Raw genomic sequence first — 21,847 nt, forward strand, 5'->3', positions numbered from 1 at the left:
TCATTCATCAGAAAAGGAAATGGCAACCCACTCCAGTGTTCTTGCTTGGAGAAATCCAGGGACGGGGGAGCCTGGTGGGCTGCCGTCTATGGGGTTGCACACAGTTGGACACGATTGAAGTGACTTAGCATCAGCAGCAGCAGCAATGGCATAAAGATTGTCCTTTGACTCTCAGTAGAGGCTGATTGTCAAGGCTAAACCCTGACAAAAACCTCTCCAACACCCTTTGCTTTGGCTTGAAAGAATTATAGAATGATCCTTTTTACACCCAAAATAAAAACACATTTATGTGATGAGACCCCCATCTGTGACATTAAAAATCAGCCAAGCATAACCCTCAGGCTTGAATGGATTATCATTGCTTCACTGCAGGCTGTTAGACAAGTCAACACAGAATCAGTATGTCAAAAAGGGTAATGGGAACCTCCAGGATGTGTGAATCTTTGATCATTTTTTTCTATCTTATTAGACCATGGACATTTATAAATCAGCCCATGGAAAAACAAAAAATGAAGTAAAGCCATCCTTGGTTGCTGGGCTTCATAAACGACAGCCATCAATCCCTACACCTGTTTCAAATTAGATTGCTAAAATAATGTATTCAGACAAACATTGCAATTTGAAAGAGTAGATTTTTAAAAATAAATTATAATGGCTATACAACTAATTTTAGTAAGAATTTCAAATAGCAAAATTAATGCACCCCATATTAGCATTGCTCAGGAAAGCACCTGGTTAGAGCCTGCTCAGAGATGCAACATCAAATTGGATGGTAGTCCAAAGTCTGCCTTCCTCCCTGGTGCCACTTAGACCTTTCTTTCAGGTTTAATAAACAAGCATGTGATGTTTTGTACAAGATTCCAGAGTTTCAGAGTTACTCTTAAGTAAATCTCATCAAAGTGTATTCACAGTGATAATGGCTTCTGTATTTGCCGTTCTCTCTCACTCTCTTCAGTTGGCTATGTACCCCATTTGTTACTCTATCTACCTGCCTACCTTCCTACATCTATCTATCTACCCTGTCTATCATCTATCCATCTATCTCTTCATGTATTTCTACTGCCATCATCTCCATTTACTGATCTCTTTTACCTATCTATTCATCTCGCTCTTTCACCAGTGATATCTTCTTCCTTTCCTTTTTATCTGTTACAGATTATCTAGTGTCTGTATCTATCTGTCTGTCTAGTATATAGTTCCATCATCAATCTATTTCTCCTTGTCACCCAGGGCTCTCGCCTAACTTTTTGACACTCCAGACACTTTTCCCCCTCAATCACAATTTTGGTCAACAAAGCAAGCATTACTTTTATCAGGGCAAAGGATATGTGCTCTACAGAAAGAAGGACACAGTGTTCTATTACATCCATACGTCAGACACAAGCTGCTCTTGTCTAGATGATGTCGACCACCCAAAGTGTTCTTTATTTTAAAACAGACAAGGCTTTGCAAGGTAAATGTAGAGGACAACTTTCTAGCCTCAGAAGGTCTTTTTCATATGTAAATATGAGTAACTACATGAAATCTGTGGACATCACACTGAAAATGTTTATTTTTTGGTGTTCCAGTTATCCTCTAAATAGATCTCATTAACTGCAATCTCCATTTATTTTGCTTATACTGACTTAACCTTTGGTCATTCTGAACACTATAAATATGAGAATAAATACTTGATAGGCTTAACATATAATATGGGTTGATTTCATTTTAAAAGCTGATAATATCTTTGGAGTGATAGCAATTTTGAATTCCATAGAATCCTATAATCAGGGGCTCTCAAATGTACAGAATCATTATTTCAAAAAGCAACTTGATATCATTTGAAATAACAATGGCATTATGGAGCAAAATTATTCTCCAACTGAATATATGCAGTATGCAAGGTCCTAGGGAGTTCCCATTATGCTAAGTAATTCTGTCTTGTGTTTGGTTCAGGTCATCAAGCTTGCCTTTGAGGAGTTTGAGCTAGAAAGAGGTTATGACACCCTAACCGTGGGCGACGCGGAAAAGTAGGGGACACCAGGACCGTCTTGTATGTGTGAGTACATCTTCCCTTGTTTTTTTCTTTCCCGGGATGGGGAGGTGTCTGTGCAGACACGGATGTGGACTGGAGATCCTAGTCAGACTTTCCATTCCCAATCAGAAGTTTACTAGATGCCACATGTGGCTACATTAGTGGCATCCAAATCTGATTTCACATGAGAATTAATTCAGCATTATGTCCTATTAATATCTCTGTCAATGTTTTTCTTTTTATTTCAAATCATTAAGAATATGGCAAAAATTTAGAATATATTGGAAAGCAGAAAGTAGAGGTGATAAGTTTCTCAATTCATCTCCTCCTTATCAATCTCCTTCCACTTATTCTATTATCCATGTTTGGGGAAGTACAAATATTTTCTACAATGAGGCCATGTGTCTTCCCAAAGCCTTGCATTCTGTAGAGCTGCATACTAACTGTAGCAGAGATGGTGGGGAGAAGAGTGGGGGTAACACCCTGCATGTCTGTGGACCTCCCAACCCAGAGTCCTGGGGGATTCTGAAGCAGCCCTGCCAGGTACAGCAGCAGAGTCCCTGCACTTGCTCCACTGCAGCTGGACTCACAGAGGGGTCTGCACTCACAGAGGGGTCTGCACCCACAGAGGGGTCTGCACTCACAGAGGGGTCTGCACCCACAGAGGGGTCTGCACCCACAGAGGGGTCTGCACCCACAGAGGGGTCTGCACTCACAGAGGGGGCTGCACTCACAGAGGGGGCTTGCACCCCTTCACCCTGGATGCTTTCAGCCTCTAGCAGATGCAGGGCTGTAAGGCAAGTCTGGTCAGTTTTTAGCAGGCTTGTTCTTTCAGAATTAAAGCTGTGACCCCAGGGGCATCTTGACTCAGTATCTTCAGCACAACAGGGAAATGTCTCAATAGCCCTTTCCTCTGCGTTTGCAACCTACACAGACAGCTTCCTGCGGGGGCTTCGGAGACACCTAAACCAGAAATTGGTTTCACAAATGAAAGTCATTCTGCAGGATTTTCACCTTTTTTCTCTTAATCTACTTATTCATGGCTGAGGTTTTCTGTTTATTTGAGAGAAAGCTTACCCTTGATAGCTTCAGCTAGGAAACAGTGACAATAGTGGAATAGTAATGGCCGTAATGCCCACTTATTCTCTTACTTACTAGTTACTTATGTGATAATTCATGTTGTAAAAAAAAGTTCTGCAGCTGAATGTCTGTCTATACCTTAAAAATTAATGGGCCTGAATTCTGATGGCTCTGGGGACACTCTGTTCTCCTTTGTTGTGTCTTGGACATACTTTCCAGTCAGTACATATCTTTATCTCATGTTTTATAACTACTACTACTAATAATTAAAGTCATGTTTCATGTTACTGGCCCATGGCCTATGATGATGATTATAATAATAACAGTAGTAATCTCATGGTATTTATTGAGAACATCTTGTGTACTATGCACTGTGCTAATATATATTATCTTCTTTGGCCTTCACCTTAATCCTATAAGTTAGGGGTTAATACTGTCTTCATCATACAAGTGATGAAACCGAGGCTTAGATTTACCCCAATTCACAAACCTGGTGCCTGATCCAGACTTAGTGATTCTGACCGTGTCTGTATTCCTTATCATTGATAACCTTTGGCTTTTCCCCATCCCTCCCATAATTTCCCCTTCCTAAGCAGCTATGCAATAAACTACTTTGTACAAATAGTCATACTGTTTCATGTGCCTTCAGGAAAAACTCTATATAGATTTTCTTCCACCATAGTATATGAAGGTCCTTATTTCCTCTCACTCATCCTCAATGACTAGCCCCCACATTGCATTCATTTATAAAAATTGGATTTCTGCAGGATAAGGCCTGGACATCTATATGTTTGCAGTGTGCCATGTTGACGGCAGGCACACAGCCTGGCACAGGTGTGGAGAGGAACTTCTGGACACCAACTCAGTGCATAGTGATGGGGTCAGGGTGCCAGAGATGGAGTTTCTGGTCAGAGCTTTGCTCTTAACCATCTGTGACCCACTCTGTACCTGTGTTTTCATGGCTACAAAATATGTATAATAAACGTTTCCTGCCTGTGGTAAAGAGCAAAATGAAATAATGCCTGTGAACACACTGGAGAGCAAAGAAATACAACCCACATACGAGATAGCTTTATTATTACCATAGTGTCTAATTTAAGAAGGAGTGTCATTAAAACAAATGAGAAAAGTTTTCAACTAAATGCAAAATATAAAATATAAATGTGGCCAAGTGGCGCCGTATAAAGTCCCTTAGGTCGCCATTAAAGATCTGTGGCTGCGCACCCATTGTTTTCAATGCTATTTGTTGTTAGAGAGCAACAGCAAGCTATGTGTTACGTTGACATAAGTGTTATTAGAACCTCCTCCCAATAGCTCAAATCTATAAATGAAAAACTAAATAGTCAACTGAATCAAAGTGAGATGCCCTTTGGGAAACATAATGTAACAAAGATCAGTTGGGCATTTAATCATTTGTAATAGAGGAAGGCAAAGCCACTGACGTATTTTCTCACACAATTACAGAAAAAGAATGAATGGGGGAATCACAGCTGGTGTCTTCAGATAAACTGGTAATGTTAGGGGATACATCAACAAACATTTTCGAGTACTACTATGTCAGACCTGACATACTGGATTCCTACTATAGAATTTAAAATCTAATTGGAAATGGCAGCAATGCTCAGATGGTTATATACCAGAAAGTATATTGAATCACTGAATCTCCTGATATGTATTTCAAATAAAATTTGGGTTAAGAACCCTTTCTTATGGGTGTCTGATATATACTATGTTGGGCTCAATATTTTATACGTTTCCATTTTTAGGGGGGCTGAGGAATTCTATTCAGATCTTAATTTTAAGGAGAAATTCAGAAACTGAGAGAGCCAACTGGCTCATCCTAAATATAGTTTTCAAAAGCCTAATTTCTGTTAATGGCTTTTTATTTTCTCGTTTCTTGACCCAAAAGGAGAAAAACTGAATATTAGGGGAACTCTTAATAGCTGATTCTTCCCAAGAGGTGGATGCATTTATTCAGGTTACTTTTACAGAATGACAGACTTAAAATTAATTCACTAGGCAAATATCTCTTGAGACCTCTTCAACAATACATCTTGATAACTTTCTCAAATGTAACTGCAGAAGAGCTGTATCCAGAGACATGGTTCTTCAAGACTTTCCTCTGGCCTTTGCAGTGACTAGCAGCCGGTGCATGGGAAATGGCATTCATTTCAGGATGTTCTGAGGATTACCGACATAGATGACAGATTGTAAGTGCCCATCTGTCTAGGGGAGGGATAGTTAGTATCAGGGAAATCTGCGAGCAAGCAGTATTGCCTCTGCCTGACTACTCGTCACTACTCATCCATTAACCAGTAAGGAGACTTTGTTGCTGTTCCATGCCTAAGCCCTGTCTGACTCTTTGCAAGCCCATGCACTGCAGCATGCCAGGCTTCCCTGTCCTTCACCATCTCCTGGAGCTTGCTCAAACTTATGTCCATGGAGTTGGTGATGCCATCCAACCATCTCATCCTCTGTCGTCCCCATTTCCTCCTGCCCTCAATCTTTCTGAGCACCAGGGTCTTTTTCTAGTGAGTCAGGTCTTCACATCAGGTGGCCAAAGGATTGGAGCTTCAACTTCAGCATCTGGCCTTCCAATGAAGATTTAGGGTTGATTTCCTTTAGAATTAACTGGTTTGATCTCCTTGCAGTCCAAAGAACTCTAAGGAGTTTTCTCCATCATCGCAATTCTAAAGCATCAATTCTTGGGTGGTCAGCCTTCTTTTCAGTCCAGTTCTTACCTGTGTATATGACTGTTGGAAAAACCATAGCTTTGCCTTTGTCAGCAAAGCAATGTCTGTTTTTAATACCCTATCTAGATCTGTCATACTTACCCTTCCAAAGAGCAATCATCTCTTAATTTCATGACTGGTCATTGTCTGTAGTGATTTTGAAGCCTAAGAAAATAAAATCTGTCACTGTTTCCACTTTTCCCTCATGTATTTGCCATGAAGTGATTGGACCAGATGCCATTAGTTTTTTGAATATCGAGTTTCAAGTCAACTTTTTCTTCGCCTCTTCCACCCTCATCAAGAGGCTCTTTAGTTCCTCTTCACTTTCTGCGACTAGAATGGTATCATCTGCATATCTGAGATTATTGGTATTTCTCCCAGCAATCGTGATCTCAGCTTGAGGTTCATCCAGCCCAGCCTTTCACATGATGTCCTCTGCATGTAAGTTAAATAAATAGGGTGACAATATACAGCCTTGAAGTTCTCTACTCCCAATTTTGAACTGCTCTGCTGTTTCATGTCTAGTCTAACTATTGCTTCTTGCCCTTCATAGAAGTTTCTCAGAAGGCAGGTCAGGTGGTCTGATATTCCCATGTCTTCAAGAATTTTCCACAGTTTGTTGTGATCCACACAGTCAAAGGTTTAGCCTAGTCAGTGAAGCAGAAGTAGATATCTTCCTGGAATTCCCTTGCCTTTTCTATGATCCAATAAATGTTGGCAATTTGGTCTCTCATTCTTCTGCCTTTTCTAAATCCAGCTTGCACATCTGGAAGTTCTCAATCCAGGTACTGCTAAAGCTCAGTAAAAGATTTTGAGTACTGAAATGAGCATAATTGTATGGTCATTTGAACAGTCTTTGGCATTGTCTTTCTTTGGCTTGGAATGAAAACTGACCTTTTTCAATCCTATGGCCACTGCTGAGTTTTCCAAATTTGGTGACATATTGAGTGCATCACTTTAAAACTCCATCTTTTAGGATTTGTATTAGCTCAGCTATAATTCCATCACATCCACTAGCTTTATACATTGTAATACTTCCTAAGGCCCACTTGACTTCACACTCCAGGATGTCTGGCTCTAGGTGAGTGACCACACAATTGTGGTTATCTGCGTCATTGAGACTTTTGGTATATTTTTCTGTGGTTTCTTGCCACCTCTTCTTAATCTCTTCTGCTTCTATTAGATCCTTACCACTTCTGTCCTTTATCGTGCCTATCCTTACATGAAATGTTCCAATTTTCTTGAAGGGATTTCTAGTCTTTCCCACTCTATTGCTTGTTGTTTCAGTGACTCCATCTCTCATGTGACTGTAACAACCTACCTCTCCTGTTGTCTGCAGGTGCTGGGTGAAGGGGCAAAATTCACTTTTTTATTAAAGAACTTCAAAACAGCTCTAACAAAGCAGACACTGAAAACTGATGTGTGTGCCTGTTTCTTTGGACATTATTACAGAATTCAGTCACAGTACATCTCAATGCTTTGGAGAAAAGCCTGAGCAATTTATAAGACTGCTGCTGCTGCTGCTGCTAAGTCGCTTCAGTCGTGTCTGACTCTGTGACACCATAGACAGCAGCCCACCAGGCTCCGCCATCCCTGGGATTCTCCAGGCAAGAACACTGGAGTGGGTTGCCATTTCCTTCTCCAAGCACATAATGAATCGCCAGTCCAGGTTCAATGCATGATACAGGATGCTCGGAGCTGGTACACTGGGATGACCCAGAGTGATGGTATGGGAGGGAGGTGGGAGGGGGGTTCAGGATGGGGAACACGTGTATACCCATGGTGGATTCGTGAGGATGTATGGCAAAACCAATACAATATTGTAAAGTAATTAGCCTCCAATTAAAATAAATAAATTTATATTAAAAAAAGAGTAAGAACATAAAGGTAGCTACCTAAATTCTCTCTAGGCAAAACCCTATATTAGATAAGAAGTACATTCCTTAGATTCTTAGAACTCTGGAACCTCATGATCAAAACATTTTCTTCATATAGTCTTTCTTATAATGGTGTTGACTTTGAGCATGGATTTGTACAAGACTGCAGATCAGACTCAAATCCTAAACGCTCTATTCTTCATGTGGATTCCATCCATTGCTAGTTTTCCTTCCTCCATCTCTTATGGGGGATCTTTCTTCCTTGAGTTCTTGGAGAAGTATTTATTGAAATTCAGTTGTTGTAGGACACAGAGGTGGGTAAAAGTAAGCTTTGGTGGGCATGGGGAGGTGGTCTGCGGGTGGAGAAGTTCAGAGACTTTCCAACCTTTAACACCACCCTGAGGAGAGTCAGAGAACCTATGTTCTCTGTTCCAACAGCCCTATCATTTGGGAGGTAGCCGGACTCCTGGACACCTGTATTTTAGGTTTGGGAATTTACCTGTTCTGGGGTGTCTGGGAGAGCAAGCTGACCTGGGCCTTTAGGGGCCATGTCTCTGGGGAAACTTCCCACGGAGGAGGAGAAGCCATCAGTCCCAAGGAAACACAGCCCACTGGCAGTGCCTGTGGGAGACGGAGCAAAGCCTGTCCCAGCTCATTTGGGGTCCAGACTCAGGGTCCAGCCTGAGTCCTGTCCCAGATGTTCTGACAGCTACAGCTACAGCATTGACTCACTGCAGCAGTTTTCTCTAAGAAGCTGGAAATGCATGCCCTCCTTGCTGCACTGTTATCCTGCAGAGCTAAGGATCTCTTCGCCAGGATTCATCAGTCAGCTCTAGAACCCAGGAGCTGCCACTATTGATACTTAGCCTGCACGAGAGCCCACACTCCATGGCAAGAGAAACCACTGTAGTGAGAAGCCCACACTGCAGTTAGACAGTAAGCCCCCATAGCCCCCCAGCACCACTAAAAGTAAACAAATAAAAATTAAAAGAAAACAAACAAAAAAACACGAGGGGCGTGCACCTCAAGGGCAGCAAGCTTGGCTCCCCATCTCGTGCTGACCTTGCAACCCAAAAGCATTCAAGTGCAAAATGAAACAGCTACTGAGAAATTGTTTGAGAAAGGCTAAAAGTATGAAGCGAAGAGATGTGATTATATTGCTATAGTTATTATCTCTGCCTTAAAGTAATGAATTATGTGGTGCTCAGAACTGCCTTTGGATGTGACATTTACTAACAGGAAGAAGGAAGAGATCTGGACTGTCATTCTCTGAATCTGTCTGGACCCTCAGTCTCGTGATCTAGAAATTCTATAGCCTGGCCTCCAGGATTGTTAGACAGGAAATCCACTGACACACCCAGGGGTGTTTATAAGCAGTGAGTCACTTCTCTCTGGCTGTTTTCAAGATTTTGGTCTTCATCTTTGGCTTTCAAAAGTTTAATTAAATGTGTCCTAACGTGGATTCATTTGAGTTTATCCTGTTTGAGGTTCACGTGGTTTCTTAGAACTGTAGGTTCTATGTTTCCCCAGATTTGGGGCGCTTCCAGCAATTATTGCTTTACATTCTCTTTCAGCCCCACTCTCTTCTCTCTCCTTGTGGGATTGGGATGATGAGATGCTGGACCTTTGGGTTTTGTCCACAGGTTGCTAGTGTTGCTTCCACTCCGTCTTCTCTCTGCGGTCAGTGAAGGGGATCCTGTCGTCCTTTCTCGAGTTCTCATGTCACTGTGCGTCTCCATTCTGTCTACTATAAGCCCGTCCAGCTACTTTTATTTTATTGTCTATTATTATATTTTTCACTGCTGTACTTTTCACTCCTATGATTTCCAGTTGGGTCTTTTTAATAACTTCTCTTTCTTTGCTTGAATATTCTGTTTTTCATTTGATTGTAGAGAGTTGTAAATGATTGAAGCATTTACATAATGGCCGCTTTAAAATCCTTGTCAGGTAATCTCAACAGCCGATTCATGTCAGGTGTTGTCCGTTGTTTGTCTTTTCTCATTCAAGTTGTCGTTTTCTCAGCTCTTAATGTGATGAGCAGACCCTGGCCGTTTTGTCGATCATGTTGTGATGTACTAGAAATTACATAAACCTCTTATTTCAGCAGACAGTCTCCCTGGTTAGATTTAATATGCAGCTCTTGGCCAACATGTGCAGGCTGGGTTCCAGTGATGGGCTCATTATCAGGGCCTGTAAGGCAGCGGCCCCCAACATTTTTGGCCCCAGGGACAGGTTTTGGTGGAAGACAAGTATTCCATGGACCAGGATGGGGGACATCTTGGGGATGACTCTACACATTGCATTTATTGCTCACTTTATTTTGTCATCATTAAACGAATTCTACCCCAGATCAGCAGGCATCAGGCCCCGGAGGCTGAGGACCCCTGCTCTATGGCAGTGCCCTGCTCCACTTGGCTGGTGCCCGTGGAGCTCACACTAGTCGCTGCCCCTTCCTCCAGCTCATGCCTTGTCCCCTCCACCCCTGTCTCCCATCTCTGGGAGGGGACGGGGGGAGTCTCAGTCTCAGATTTGCAGAGCCAGAATCTTCCTGGGTCGGGCCACTGGTGTGGTGGTCTCGCAGGTTCTCCTGCTTCTGTGTCTTTCCTCAGAAAAGGGAGCCCAGGCCCTTGGGGAGGGGGAGGCTGGCCCTGGACACCTGTGGTTACCAGGCCCTTCACCATCCCCCATACAGGTGATGCTGGTCCACCCGACATCACGAGAGGGACACCAGCTGCATCCTCGAGGGTGGAGCTTGCCTGTGCAAGAGTCAAAGTCAACGAAAAGCTTGCTCTAATTTCACGTTGGTGCCAGTGGGGAGATTTTAACAACTTCAGCATATGTACTGTAGATCCCCAGGTTTAACTTCATGTATAATAGTAATAAAATATCTGTCCTATAAGACCAGAGCCTAAAATGACTTTCCAAAGTCAACTTGAAGCAAAAGCCAGAGTCCTGCCACTCTCCCACTTCTGGCCTCTGTTCTGCTGCTGGACTGGGTGCAGTCACGCAGTCATGTCCAATTCTTTGCGGCCCCATGCACTGTAGCCCGCCAGGCTCCTATGTCCATGGGATTATCCTAGCAAGAATACTGGAGTCGTTGACATTTCCTCTTCCTGTTCTGGTGCATATCGTGTAAATAGATGCGTTACCTGTAGGTCCCCTGTGTGAGGAGCCAGTGGGATGCTGTGGGTTGGAGAACCTGGAACTCTGATCAGGGCTGCCTTCAGGCGGATTTGCCCTCAGGATCTGGTCAGAAAGGCTCTTAACGATGTGCCACCTGTCCATCCTAAAGGAGATCAGTCCTGAATATCCATTGGAAGCACTGACGCTGAAGCTGAGACTCCAATACTTTGGCCACCTAATGCAAAGAACTGACTCATTTGAAAAGACCATGATGTGGGGAAAGATTGAAGGTGGGAGGAGAAGAGGATGACAGAGGATGAGATGGTCAGATGACATCACCGACTCAATGGACATGAGTTTGAGTAAACTCTGGGAGTTGGTGATGGACAGGGAGGCCTGCCACGCTGCAGTCCATGGGGTCGCAAAGAGTCAAACACGACTGAGTGACTGAACTGAAATGAACTGAACCTCAGAGTACAAACGTATGGTTCCAAGATCCCCTCTTCCTCGTTTGTTTAATGATGATGTCAACTTATGATACACTCTGCCTTATTTTCTGAGAATTTGTATTAGAGCATCTCTGACTCTCCCTGAAGGCATTTTACTCCATCCCAGAGGGAGGGAGGTACTTGTCAGATGCTACAAAAACCACACACTGTGTCTTAGCTTCTCCCTATTTATCTCTGGCACATTGTATCAACCCAATCAAGGCAAATAGTCAACTACAATGTATATTCTAAATTGCTCTGTATTTCCTATACTTTATCCAGATATTCTGAAATTTATTCATGTTAAAAAACTGCAAAGCTTCAAAACAGGTCAGTTTTAGGCCAGGTTGTAACTTGTAACGTTTACTTGTAAAGGTTCCCCACAACCCTTTCCTTTCAGGTACCTGGCAGTACATTGCAGGTGTGATGTGTTCCAGGTGTTACTTTGCATCAGATTCATGTTTTGATAGCTTTGTGGCATGCTCAGAGTTTTGTTTTGTAATTTTTATTATTTTTCACTTAGTTAGTGTTGGCTGTGCTTGGTCCCCGTTGCTGCGCACAAGCTTTCTCTGGTTTTGGCAGGCTGGGGCTCCTCTCTAGCTGTGGAGTGTGGGCTTCTCATTGCAGCGGCTTCTCTTGTTGTGGAGCACAGACTCTAGGCGCATGGGCTCAGTAGGTGCAGTACTTGGGCTTAGTTGTCCTGCAGCTATGAAATCTTCCCTAACCAGGGATTGAACCCATGTCTCCTAGACCTCAAGGAAGTTAGCTCAGATTTATTTTTTTAATCTCTAGGTTTGAGAAAATGATTTCTTTAGTGAATATACAGTAAAATAGACTTTTTTGGAGCACAGATCTATAAATATAAATAAACCGGCAAAGTCAGGATACAGAAGGGGCTTGTCACCTCTCAAAACTGTGCTGTCTCTCTGCAGCCACACCTTCTCCCACCTTGCATCTTGACCCCCTGATTTGTTCTCCCTCATTAAACTTTGTCTTCTTGAGAATATCGCATAAATAGAATTGTACGCTATGTGTTCTTTGAGACTGCAAGTGGGGATATGACATGGTACAGCCATTCTGGAAAACAGGTTGGCAGTTTCATATAGTCAAATATTTATTTATCATATAATCCTGCAATCCCACTCCTAGGTGGGATTTATCATAAAGAAATAAAATCTGCCATGCATGAATAGAGTTAACTCTATTCCTAATTGTGAAACTGTGAACAACATAAATGTCCTTGGATAGGTAAGTAAATAAACATACCTTGGTCTTACAAGGAAGTTCTATTCATCAGTATCAAACAAACTACAAATTCCACATGACATGGGAATTCTATGGTGCTGTGCTGAGTGAATGGAGAAGGCAATGGCACCCCACTCCAGTACTCTTGCTTGGAAAATCCCACGGACAGAGGAGCCTGGTGGGCTGTAGTCCATGGGGTCGCTAAGAGTTGGACACCACTGAGTGAATTTACTTTCAGTTTTCACTTTCATGCATTGGAGAAGGAAATGGCAACCCACGCCAGTGTTCTTGCCTGGAGAGTCCCAGGGACAGGGGAGCCTGGTGGGCTGCCATCTATGGGGTTGTACAGAGTCAGACACGACTAAAGCGACTTAGCAGCAGCAGCAGCAGTGCTGAGTGAAAATTGTCAGTTTGAGTTTATACTTCCTTTCCAGAAAACATATTTCATGTATTAAAATATGAAGGTAGAAATGTTGACTCCTTCAACTTGGACCGAAAAGACCTGTTCAGAAATGAGACGGCTTTCATATACAGTGTAATATTAGCAGCAAAGAAAGCATCGTGAAATTATTGCCACATGTGTTAGTTGACTCTTTGTGGCTCCATGGACTGTAGGCTATCAGCCTCCTTTGTCTGTGGAATTATCCAGGCAAGAATACTGGAATGGGTAGCTATTCCCTTCTCCAAGGGATCTTTCCAACCCAGGGATTGAACCTGGGTCTCCTGCCTTGCAGGCAGGTTCTTTTTGATCTGAGCCACCAGAGAAGTCCTTTATTGTCTCATGAGAATGTTACTCACTCAGCTGTGTCCAGTTCTTTGCAACTTGTGGACGGTAGCCCTCCAGGACCCAGGTTTCTCTGTCCATGGAATTCTCCAGGCAAGAATACTGCAGTGGGTTGTCATTCCCTTTTCCAGGGGATCTTCCCGACTCAGAGATAGAACCCAGGTCTCCCACGTTACAGACATATTGTTTACCATCTGAGCCATCAGTGAAATTTAGAGAACAATGACTCCTTTTCATGTGAAAGAATTTAGCTGTTCTCTTGATAGCAGTGCACTCTGGTTGTAGGAAAGGAACAAACACACAATCAAAAGTCATTTTCTTCCTTTTGGGTTAATGATTCAATGTGCTGGGACTTATATTCAAAGAAACTGCTGATTTCTCTGACTATAAGTCTTTCAGGTCAGCACTGATCCTATTGCACAGAGGCATGTCAGACTACTGAGGTTACCATGGCTCCACCAGGGCTGAACTCTATCAAGAAGACAAGAAATGTTTAGGTCTAAAAGATCCCTCTAAGGTAGTTTCATATCATCATTTCCCGGAAGAAGAAACTGACATAGATGTAAGATAATGTAGCTAAAATCACAGGGTAAATTAAAGGCATAGCTTCAGCAGAACCTCAGATGCCAAGTCTTTGGTATGCTAAGATCGAATGAAGATTTAAATCTTTAGTGGGAGATATTTCTATGAAATTTAAATATGAAGAAATTTAATAAATTTTAATAGGGATTCATTTATATTTTTTTCATGTATGCAGTTATTTAAAGCAATGGTGCATTTTATATGCAAGAGTCTGGGGGCTGAAAAGGTCAGGTGACATAAACTTGCACTCAAAGTTTAGAATTTGGAAGGAGGAGGAGGAAGTATTAATAGATGCCTGTGATACCTTTGTGAAGTGTCTGCAGTGTACTATTCTACAATGACCTGGAGAAGAATAAAAAAAAAAAAAACCTGCTTCACCTAAGGGAGTTAAGAAATGTGAAGTGAGAATTTCCAAAGTCTATAAGAACTCCTGCTTCCTATCCAGGGAGCATAGGCACTCTGGGCAGTGATTTCAGTATTTACCAAAATCCTGGAGGCCTAGAAGTGCTGATATTTTTAGAGAATTGTTAAAAATGCCAATATGACTGGAGCAACAGGTTAAGAATTCTGAGATGGAAGGAGAGGGCGGTCGGCAGCCAGACAGCTCCAATATGATGGCTTTTTTCCCAAAAGACAATTTTTTAAAAGTTAAATTTATTTATTTTAATTGGAGGCTGATTACAATATTGTGTTGGTTTTGCCATACATCAACATGAATCCGCCACGGGTGTACATGTGTTCCCCATCCTGAAGCCCCCTCCCTCCTCCCTCCCGGTACCATCCCTCCAGGGCATCCCAGTGCACCAGCCCCAAGCATCATGCCCTGCGTGGAACCTGGACTGGCAATTCGTTTCTTATATGATATTATACATGTTTCAGTGCCATTCTCCCAAATCATCTCACCCTCTCCCTCTCCCACAGAGTCCAAAAGACTGTTCTGTACATCTGTGTCTCTTTTGATCTCTCGCATATTTCTTTATTAGGAAACTATATTAAAACTGTCTTGTCAAAAGACAATTTTAATATAGTTTCCTAAGAAAGAAGTTGAATATCTTAGTGGTTAGTTAGAATAATCTTATTTTTAAGTTTAATTTAAAACAATCTATATACTAGAAGGTAAATTTTGGATAAAATAAAGCTGTTTTAAAGAAAAGTTCTGGCTTATGTGTTGTGATGGCTGTTAAAATATTTTACCAAAATAGCATTTATTTTACTTTTCAATTATAAATTGTTGAAAGAAAAAAAATCCTGTTTTCAACAAACAGTTGCAGAGGGTAATAATATTTGCTTCTTTATTCTAAACATACATTTCTGTCAGTACTAGCAAACTAAAATACTTCTGGGGGAGAAAAAGAGGAACAAAAAGGGAAGTATTTTGTTTTAAATAATTAGAAAATAATTTTGTAAAATTTAAAAAAACATAAAATACTTTCTGAATGGTTAAGTAATTGGTAACTTTGCTAAATAATTAATTTAAAAATCAATGATTAAAAAATAATAATAAATGATTGTATCAAGCCATTTTCAATAATTTTCATAAACACAGAAATCACTTAAGTATCAGGATTAAATTTGAAAACTAAAGTAATTCACAGCATCTTAATTTAATTTTGATTGAAGGAACTTTGTAGTATAGCAGTATACATGCTTAGTTTTATATGCAGACCAACATAAAACTCCATTAAAATGAAGTCCAGTATAGAAATAAAATAAATTCAAAGTATTTGCACTCAGATATTCCTAAAGTGATTAATTTGGCATTATACATCTTTTCAGTGTGTGAACATTTTCTACAAGATAATTGCATTTTAAGAAACTTAACATTAAGTCAAGTGTCAGGGCCGAGGGGTGGAAGTGGTACCAGAACCAGGAGGATAAGTCAGGAGGCTACTTCATTGATGTTGACAGGAGATACTCAGACTGAGAAGGTGGAGACAGAAAGCAGGAAACGGTGAAAGGAATGTGGAAGAGGTGAAATTAGTGTGACTCGTTGATGGCGTGTGTAGATACAGACACTTGTTGTCTCTGAATTGTGGCAGAAGAGGGCATAAGCAGTGAGAAACCAACAACCTTGAAAAGAAGCCTGAAGTCCTTCCAAAGACTGACTAAATCAAGGTGGTTACTCTCACTGCCAGGAGAAAATTAAATTTTCCAAGAAGATAAAAGCACAGCTTCTACCATGGCTTATTACCAAGTCTAGCATTCAACCAAAGGGTCTGGAACTAACCCCACAGTGACCCGAAATCAAGAGACAGAAAATAGAAAAAGAAAAGGACATCTAAATAGTATACTTGTCACTCAGGGACTTTGATAATTATGTTTTATGTATTTCAGAATATAAATGATCAAGAATTTTTCCAGAAATCTGGAATTCATAACAACAGATCAAATGGAAGTTTTAAGAATTTTTAAATACATCTGAAATAAAGAACTCAATAGATACGGCCTGAGCTGGACGGGTGAATAGTAGAAAATATTCAACCTGAAGCAGAAGAAGATGTACAGAAGATACATGTGTAATTGGAACTGAAGCAGAGAAAGAAGAGAAAATGGGACGTAACTAATATTTGAAGACATTGTCATGAAGGATTTTCCAATGTTAACAACAGACATCAGGATAAAGCCTCAAGAAGTTCTACAAGACGTTTGGCATAATACAAGGGAAACCTCAGCCTGGCACATTATAATAAATTTGCTGAAAAACAGGAAAAAATCTTACAGGTAGCATATGCAATTAAGTTTTATTTTCAACGGGGCAAATATAAGATTGATAGATGTATTCTCAATATAAATAAAAGAAGTAAAAAGACAAAAGAATGGTATCTTTGTAGTTTTGGGGAAAAGAAACAAGCTGTTAAAGAGACAGTAAAAACATTGGCTAATCAAAAAAGCAAGAACACCCAGAAATATGAGCTTTCATTTACTAGTAATTATATTCTAAATAAAAGTCTAAAATCTCTGGATAAGAATAATGCAAATGAAATAAAAATTGAGAAAATATGAAACAAATATTTGACGCTTATAAGAGACAAATGTGAAATGTTTATGTACATAGAATAGTTGAAAGCAAAAGGCTGGACAGAGATACTTCCTGGAAGGGCTGAGCAACAGAAGAAAGAATAGTACAGCTTTCTAAGTCAGAGCAGACACCCATGCTCACTGCCATTTTTGGTATGTTTCATGTGAATAAAATCTAGGCACAGGGAAGGGAAAGCAGTCTGTCTTCAAACAAGCACATAGAGCAGCATGTATGGGTTGAATCTTCAGAAAGAAGCATGTGTTCCACGCCTGCGCGTCTCTCGCTGAAACCCTTCTCTCATCCGAGTGACACTGAGGACCTGCACGTGTAATAACCATTGCTCATCTTCCTCCGAGGAGCCGAGCTCTTGAGAGGGCAGTGTTGACCCCCGTGGTGTGATCCACGGGGCGGGCCATGTGCTCCTACCCCCAAAACAACTTTGCTGACAGTGGGGCTTCCTCTCTGATTGCAGACGTTGGTTTTGGCTGAATTGACTTTTTTTTCCTTACACCTTTTCCCTTTCCGCATGCTTTTCCGTCCGCACGTTGACTTCAGTCAATGAATTTAGTGTTTCCTCTCGCAGGCTGATGGCAGCCGCTGTGTGACTGTTCTGTTAACACGCGATGAATGCTTCACGGAAACTTCTGTTCGCTGTGACCTGGGCGTTAATATGCAGAAGGGACCTTCAGTGCATCTGCCAAATCCGTCAACTGTGTGCGCTCTTCTGCTCAGTATTCTAACGTCCCGCCACCTTTGAGTTCCTCTGTGTGTGTGTGTGTGTGTCCCCTAGCTTTGTTTAGAGCAGGTTTATTTTCAGAGCAAAACTAAGAGGGAGGTACAGAGCTTTCCACACCACCATGTGGACATGCACAGCCCCCTGCCCCCACCATTTTTAAGATCCCACACGAAGTGCTCCATTTTTTTTTTTTAACCGAAGATGAACACATCTTTGTGGACACATCATTACCCAACTTCATGGTTTACATTAGAATTCACTCTCAATGCTGAAGTCTGTGGGTTTGGACAAATGTACAGTGACATGTAGCCATCATTACAGTATCCATCATGTATCTGTAATATATCCATTATTACAGTATCATGAAGAGTAGCTTTACTACCTTAAAAATTCCCCATGCTGCACCTGTTCATCCCTCCCACTTCCCAGACCCTGTCAACGACTGAATTTTTTTTTAACTGTCTCCATAGTTTGGCCTTTTCCAGAAAGTCCTAGAGTTGGACTCATACTGTATGCAGCCTTTTCAGGTTGCTTTCTGTCACTTAGTCAATGTGTTCATGTTTCCTCCCTGTCATTCCATGGCTTGGTATTTATCTTCAGTGCTCAAGAAGAGTCCATCCTAAGGTATAATTTTTAAAGGCATTTTGTGGTAAAGGTACATAAAAATTCCAGACTGTGCAAGCCACGCATTATGTGAATGAACCAGAATTTTCTTGGCTTAGACAAGCTTCCATGTTCATGGTGTGATGTTGTCCCTCATCCAGCAGGAAGGGATATCTGTCCACCACAGAGGGTTACCAAACCTCCCAGTTTGTCCAATGCTGCCCACATTTGAGCATGGAAAATTCTGCACACCTTGTACAGGCAGCAGTGATCAAAACCATCACCTTGTGAAGTCGCTCAGTCATGTCCGACTCTTTGCTACCCTGCGGAGTATAGCCCACCAGGCTCCTCTGTCCATGGGATTTTCCAGGCAAGAATACTGGAGTGGGTTGCCATTTCCTTCTCCAGGGGATCTTCCTAACCCAGGAGTCAAACCCAGGTCTCCCGCATTGCAGGCATATACTTTAACCTCTGAGCCATGCAAAAGGCAAAGTGGTTGTCTGAGGAGGACTTAATAATAGCTGAGAAAAGAAGAGAAGTGAACGGCAAAGAAGAAAAGGAAAGATATACCCATTTGAATGCAGAGTTCCAAAGAATAGCAAGGAGAGATAAGAAAGCCTTTAAGTGAACAATGCACAGAAATAGAGGAAAACAATAAAACGGGAAAGATTAGAGATGTCTTCAAAAAAATTAGAGATACCAAGGGAACATTTCATGCAAAGATGGGCTCGATAAAGGACAGAAATGGTATGGAGCTAACAGAAGCAGACAATATTAAGAAGAGGTGGCAAGAATACACAGAAGGGCTATACAAAAAAGATCTTAATGACCCACAGAACCACAATGGTGCGATCACTCACCTAGAGCCAGACATCCTGGGATGTGAAGTCAAGTGGGCCTTAGAAAGTATTACTATGAACAAAGCTAGTGGAGGTAAGGAATTCCAGCTGAGCTATTTCAAATCCTGAAAGGTGATGCTGTGAAAGTGCTGCACTCAATATGCCAGCAAATTTGAAAAACTCAACAGTGGCCACAAGACTAGAAAAGGTCAGTTTTCATTGTAATCCCAAAGAAAGCCAATGAAAAAGAATGTTCAAACTACTGCACAATTGCACTTATCTCACACACTAGCAAAGTAATGCTCAAATTTTTCCAAGTCAGGCTTCAACTGTATGTGAACTGAGAACTTCTAGATGTGCAAGCTAGATTTAGAAAAGGCAGAGGCTGCGATCCAAAAGTCTACAAGCAATAAATGCTGGAGAGGGTGTGGAGAAAAGGGAACCCTCTTACACTGTTGGTGGGAATGCAAACTAGTACAGCCACTATGGAGAACAGTGCAGAGATTCATTAAAAAACTGGAAATAGAACTGCCTTATGACCCAGCAATCCCACTGCTGGGCATACACACTGAGGAAACCAGAATTGAAAGAGACACATGTACCCCAGTGTTCATCACAGCACTGTTTGTAATAGCCAGGACATGGGAGCAACTTAGATGTCCATCAGCAGATGAATGGATAAGAAAGCTGTGGTACATATACACAATGGAGTATTACTCAGACATTAAAAAGAATACATTTGAATCAGTTCTAATGAGGTGGATGAAACTGGAGCCTATTTTACAGAATGAAGCAAGCCAGAAAGAAAAACACCCAATACAGTATACTAACACATATATATGGAATTTAGAAAGAGGGTAATGATAACCCTGTATGCGAGACAGCAAAAGAGACACAGATGTATAGAACAGTCTTTTGGACTCTATGGGAGAGGGCGAGGGTGGGATGATTTGGGAGAATGGCATTGAAACATGTATGATATCATATATGAAGTGAATAGCCAGTCCAGGTTCGATGCATGATACTGGATGCTTGGGGCTGGTGCACTGAGACGACCCAGAGGGATGGTACAGCAAGGGAGGAGGGAGGCGGGTTCAGGATGCAGAACACGTGTATACCTATGGCGGATTCATGTTGATGTATGGCAAAACCAATACAATATTGTAAAATAATTAACCTCCAATTAAAATAAATAAATTTATATTTAAAAAATAAAATTAAAGAATAAAGCAAAACAGAAAGAAAAAAAAAAAGAAAAAGAAAGGGCAGAGGAACCAGCAATCAAATTGCCAACATTCCCTGGATCATAGAAAAAGCAAAAGAATTTCAGGAAAACATCTGATTCCTTGACTATGCTAAAGCCTTTGACTGTGTGGATCACAACAAACTGTGGAAAATTCTTCAAGAGATGGGAATACCAGACCACCTGACCTGCTTCCTGAGAAACCTGTGTGCAGGTCAAGAAGCAACAGTTAGACTGGACATGTGGCAACAGACTGGGTCTAAGTTGGGAAAGGAGTACATCAAGGCTGTATATTGTCACCCTGCTCATTTAACTTATATGCAGATTATGTATGTAGGTGTGTGCTTTGTCACTCAGTCACGTCCGACTCTTTGTAGAGTATATCACGCAAAATACCAGGCTGGATGAAGCACAAGCTGGAATCAAGATTGCCAGGAGAAATAACAATAACCTCACATATGGAAAATGACACCCCCCATGTGGCAGAAAGTGAAGAGGAGCTAAAGAACCTCTTAATAAAAGTGAAAGAGGATAGTGGAAAAACTGGCTTAAAACTCACCATTTAGTGAATTAAGATCATGTCATCTGGGCCCATCACTTCAAGGCAAATAGATGGAGAAACAATGGAAACAGTAACAGACTTTATTTTCTTAGGCTCCGAAATCACTGCAGATGGTGACTGCAGCCATGAAATTAAAAGACAGTTGTTTCTTGGAAGAAAAGCTATGACTAACCTAGACAGTGTGTTAAAAATCAGACATTACTTTGCCATCAAAGGTCCATATAGTCAAAGTTATGGTTTTTTCAGTAGTCATGTACGGATGTGAGAGTTGGGTCATAAAGAAGGCTGAGCATTGAAGAACTGATGCTTTCAAACTGCGGTTTTGTAGAAGACTCTTAAGAGTCCCTTGGACTGCAAGGAGATCAGACCAGTCTTAAAGAAAATCAATCTTGAGTATTCATTGGAAGGACTGATGCTGGAGCTGAAACTCCAATACCTTGACCACTTGATGTGAAGAGCTGACTCATTGGAAAAGACCCTGACGCTGGGACAGACTGAAGTCAGGAGGAGAAGGGGATGACAGAGGATAAGATGGTTAGATAGCATCACTGACTCAATGGACATGAGTTAGAGTCAACTCTGGGAGATGTTAGGCTTCCCTGGTGGTGCAGAGGTTAAAGCGTCTGCCTGCAGTGCGGGACACCTGGGTTCGATCCCTGGGTTGGGAAGTTCCCCTGGAGAAGGAAATGGCAACCCACTCCAGTACTCTTGCCTGGAGAATCCCAAGGATGGAGGAGCCTGGTGGGCTACAGTTCATGGGGTCGCAAAGAGTCGGACATGACTGAGTGACTTCACCTTCTGGGAGATGTTAGACAGGGAGGCCTGGCGTGCTGCAGTCCATGGGGTCACAAAGAGTCGGACACAACTGAGCAACTAAACAACAATAAATGAAACTTTCAGTGCCAGACACACAGAAGTGT

At 41.6% G+C, this 21,847-nt stretch overlaps 1 protein-coding gene across 1 annotated transcript in view; it reads left to right on the forward strand.

Annotated features, from left to right (window-relative positions):
* The window catches only part of CSMD1 (CUB and Sushi multiple domains 1), a 2,085,346-nt gene that overhangs the window by 1,573,197 nt on the left and 490,302 nt on the right, over positions 1–21,847 (forward strand). The window contains 2 exon segments of the mRNA XM_018042044.1: positions 1,936–1,999; positions 2,002–2,038. Of these exon segments, the coding sequence (XP_017897533.1) occupies positions 1,936–1,999; positions 2,002–2,038 (101 nt within the window).

This window comes from Capra hircus, chromosome 27, assembly GCF_001704415.2.
Source record: "Capra hircus breed San Clemente chromosome 27, ASM170441v1, whole genome shotgun sequence".
Lineage (NCBI taxonomy): Eukaryota > Metazoa > Chordata > Mammalia > Artiodactyla > Bovidae > Capra > Capra hircus.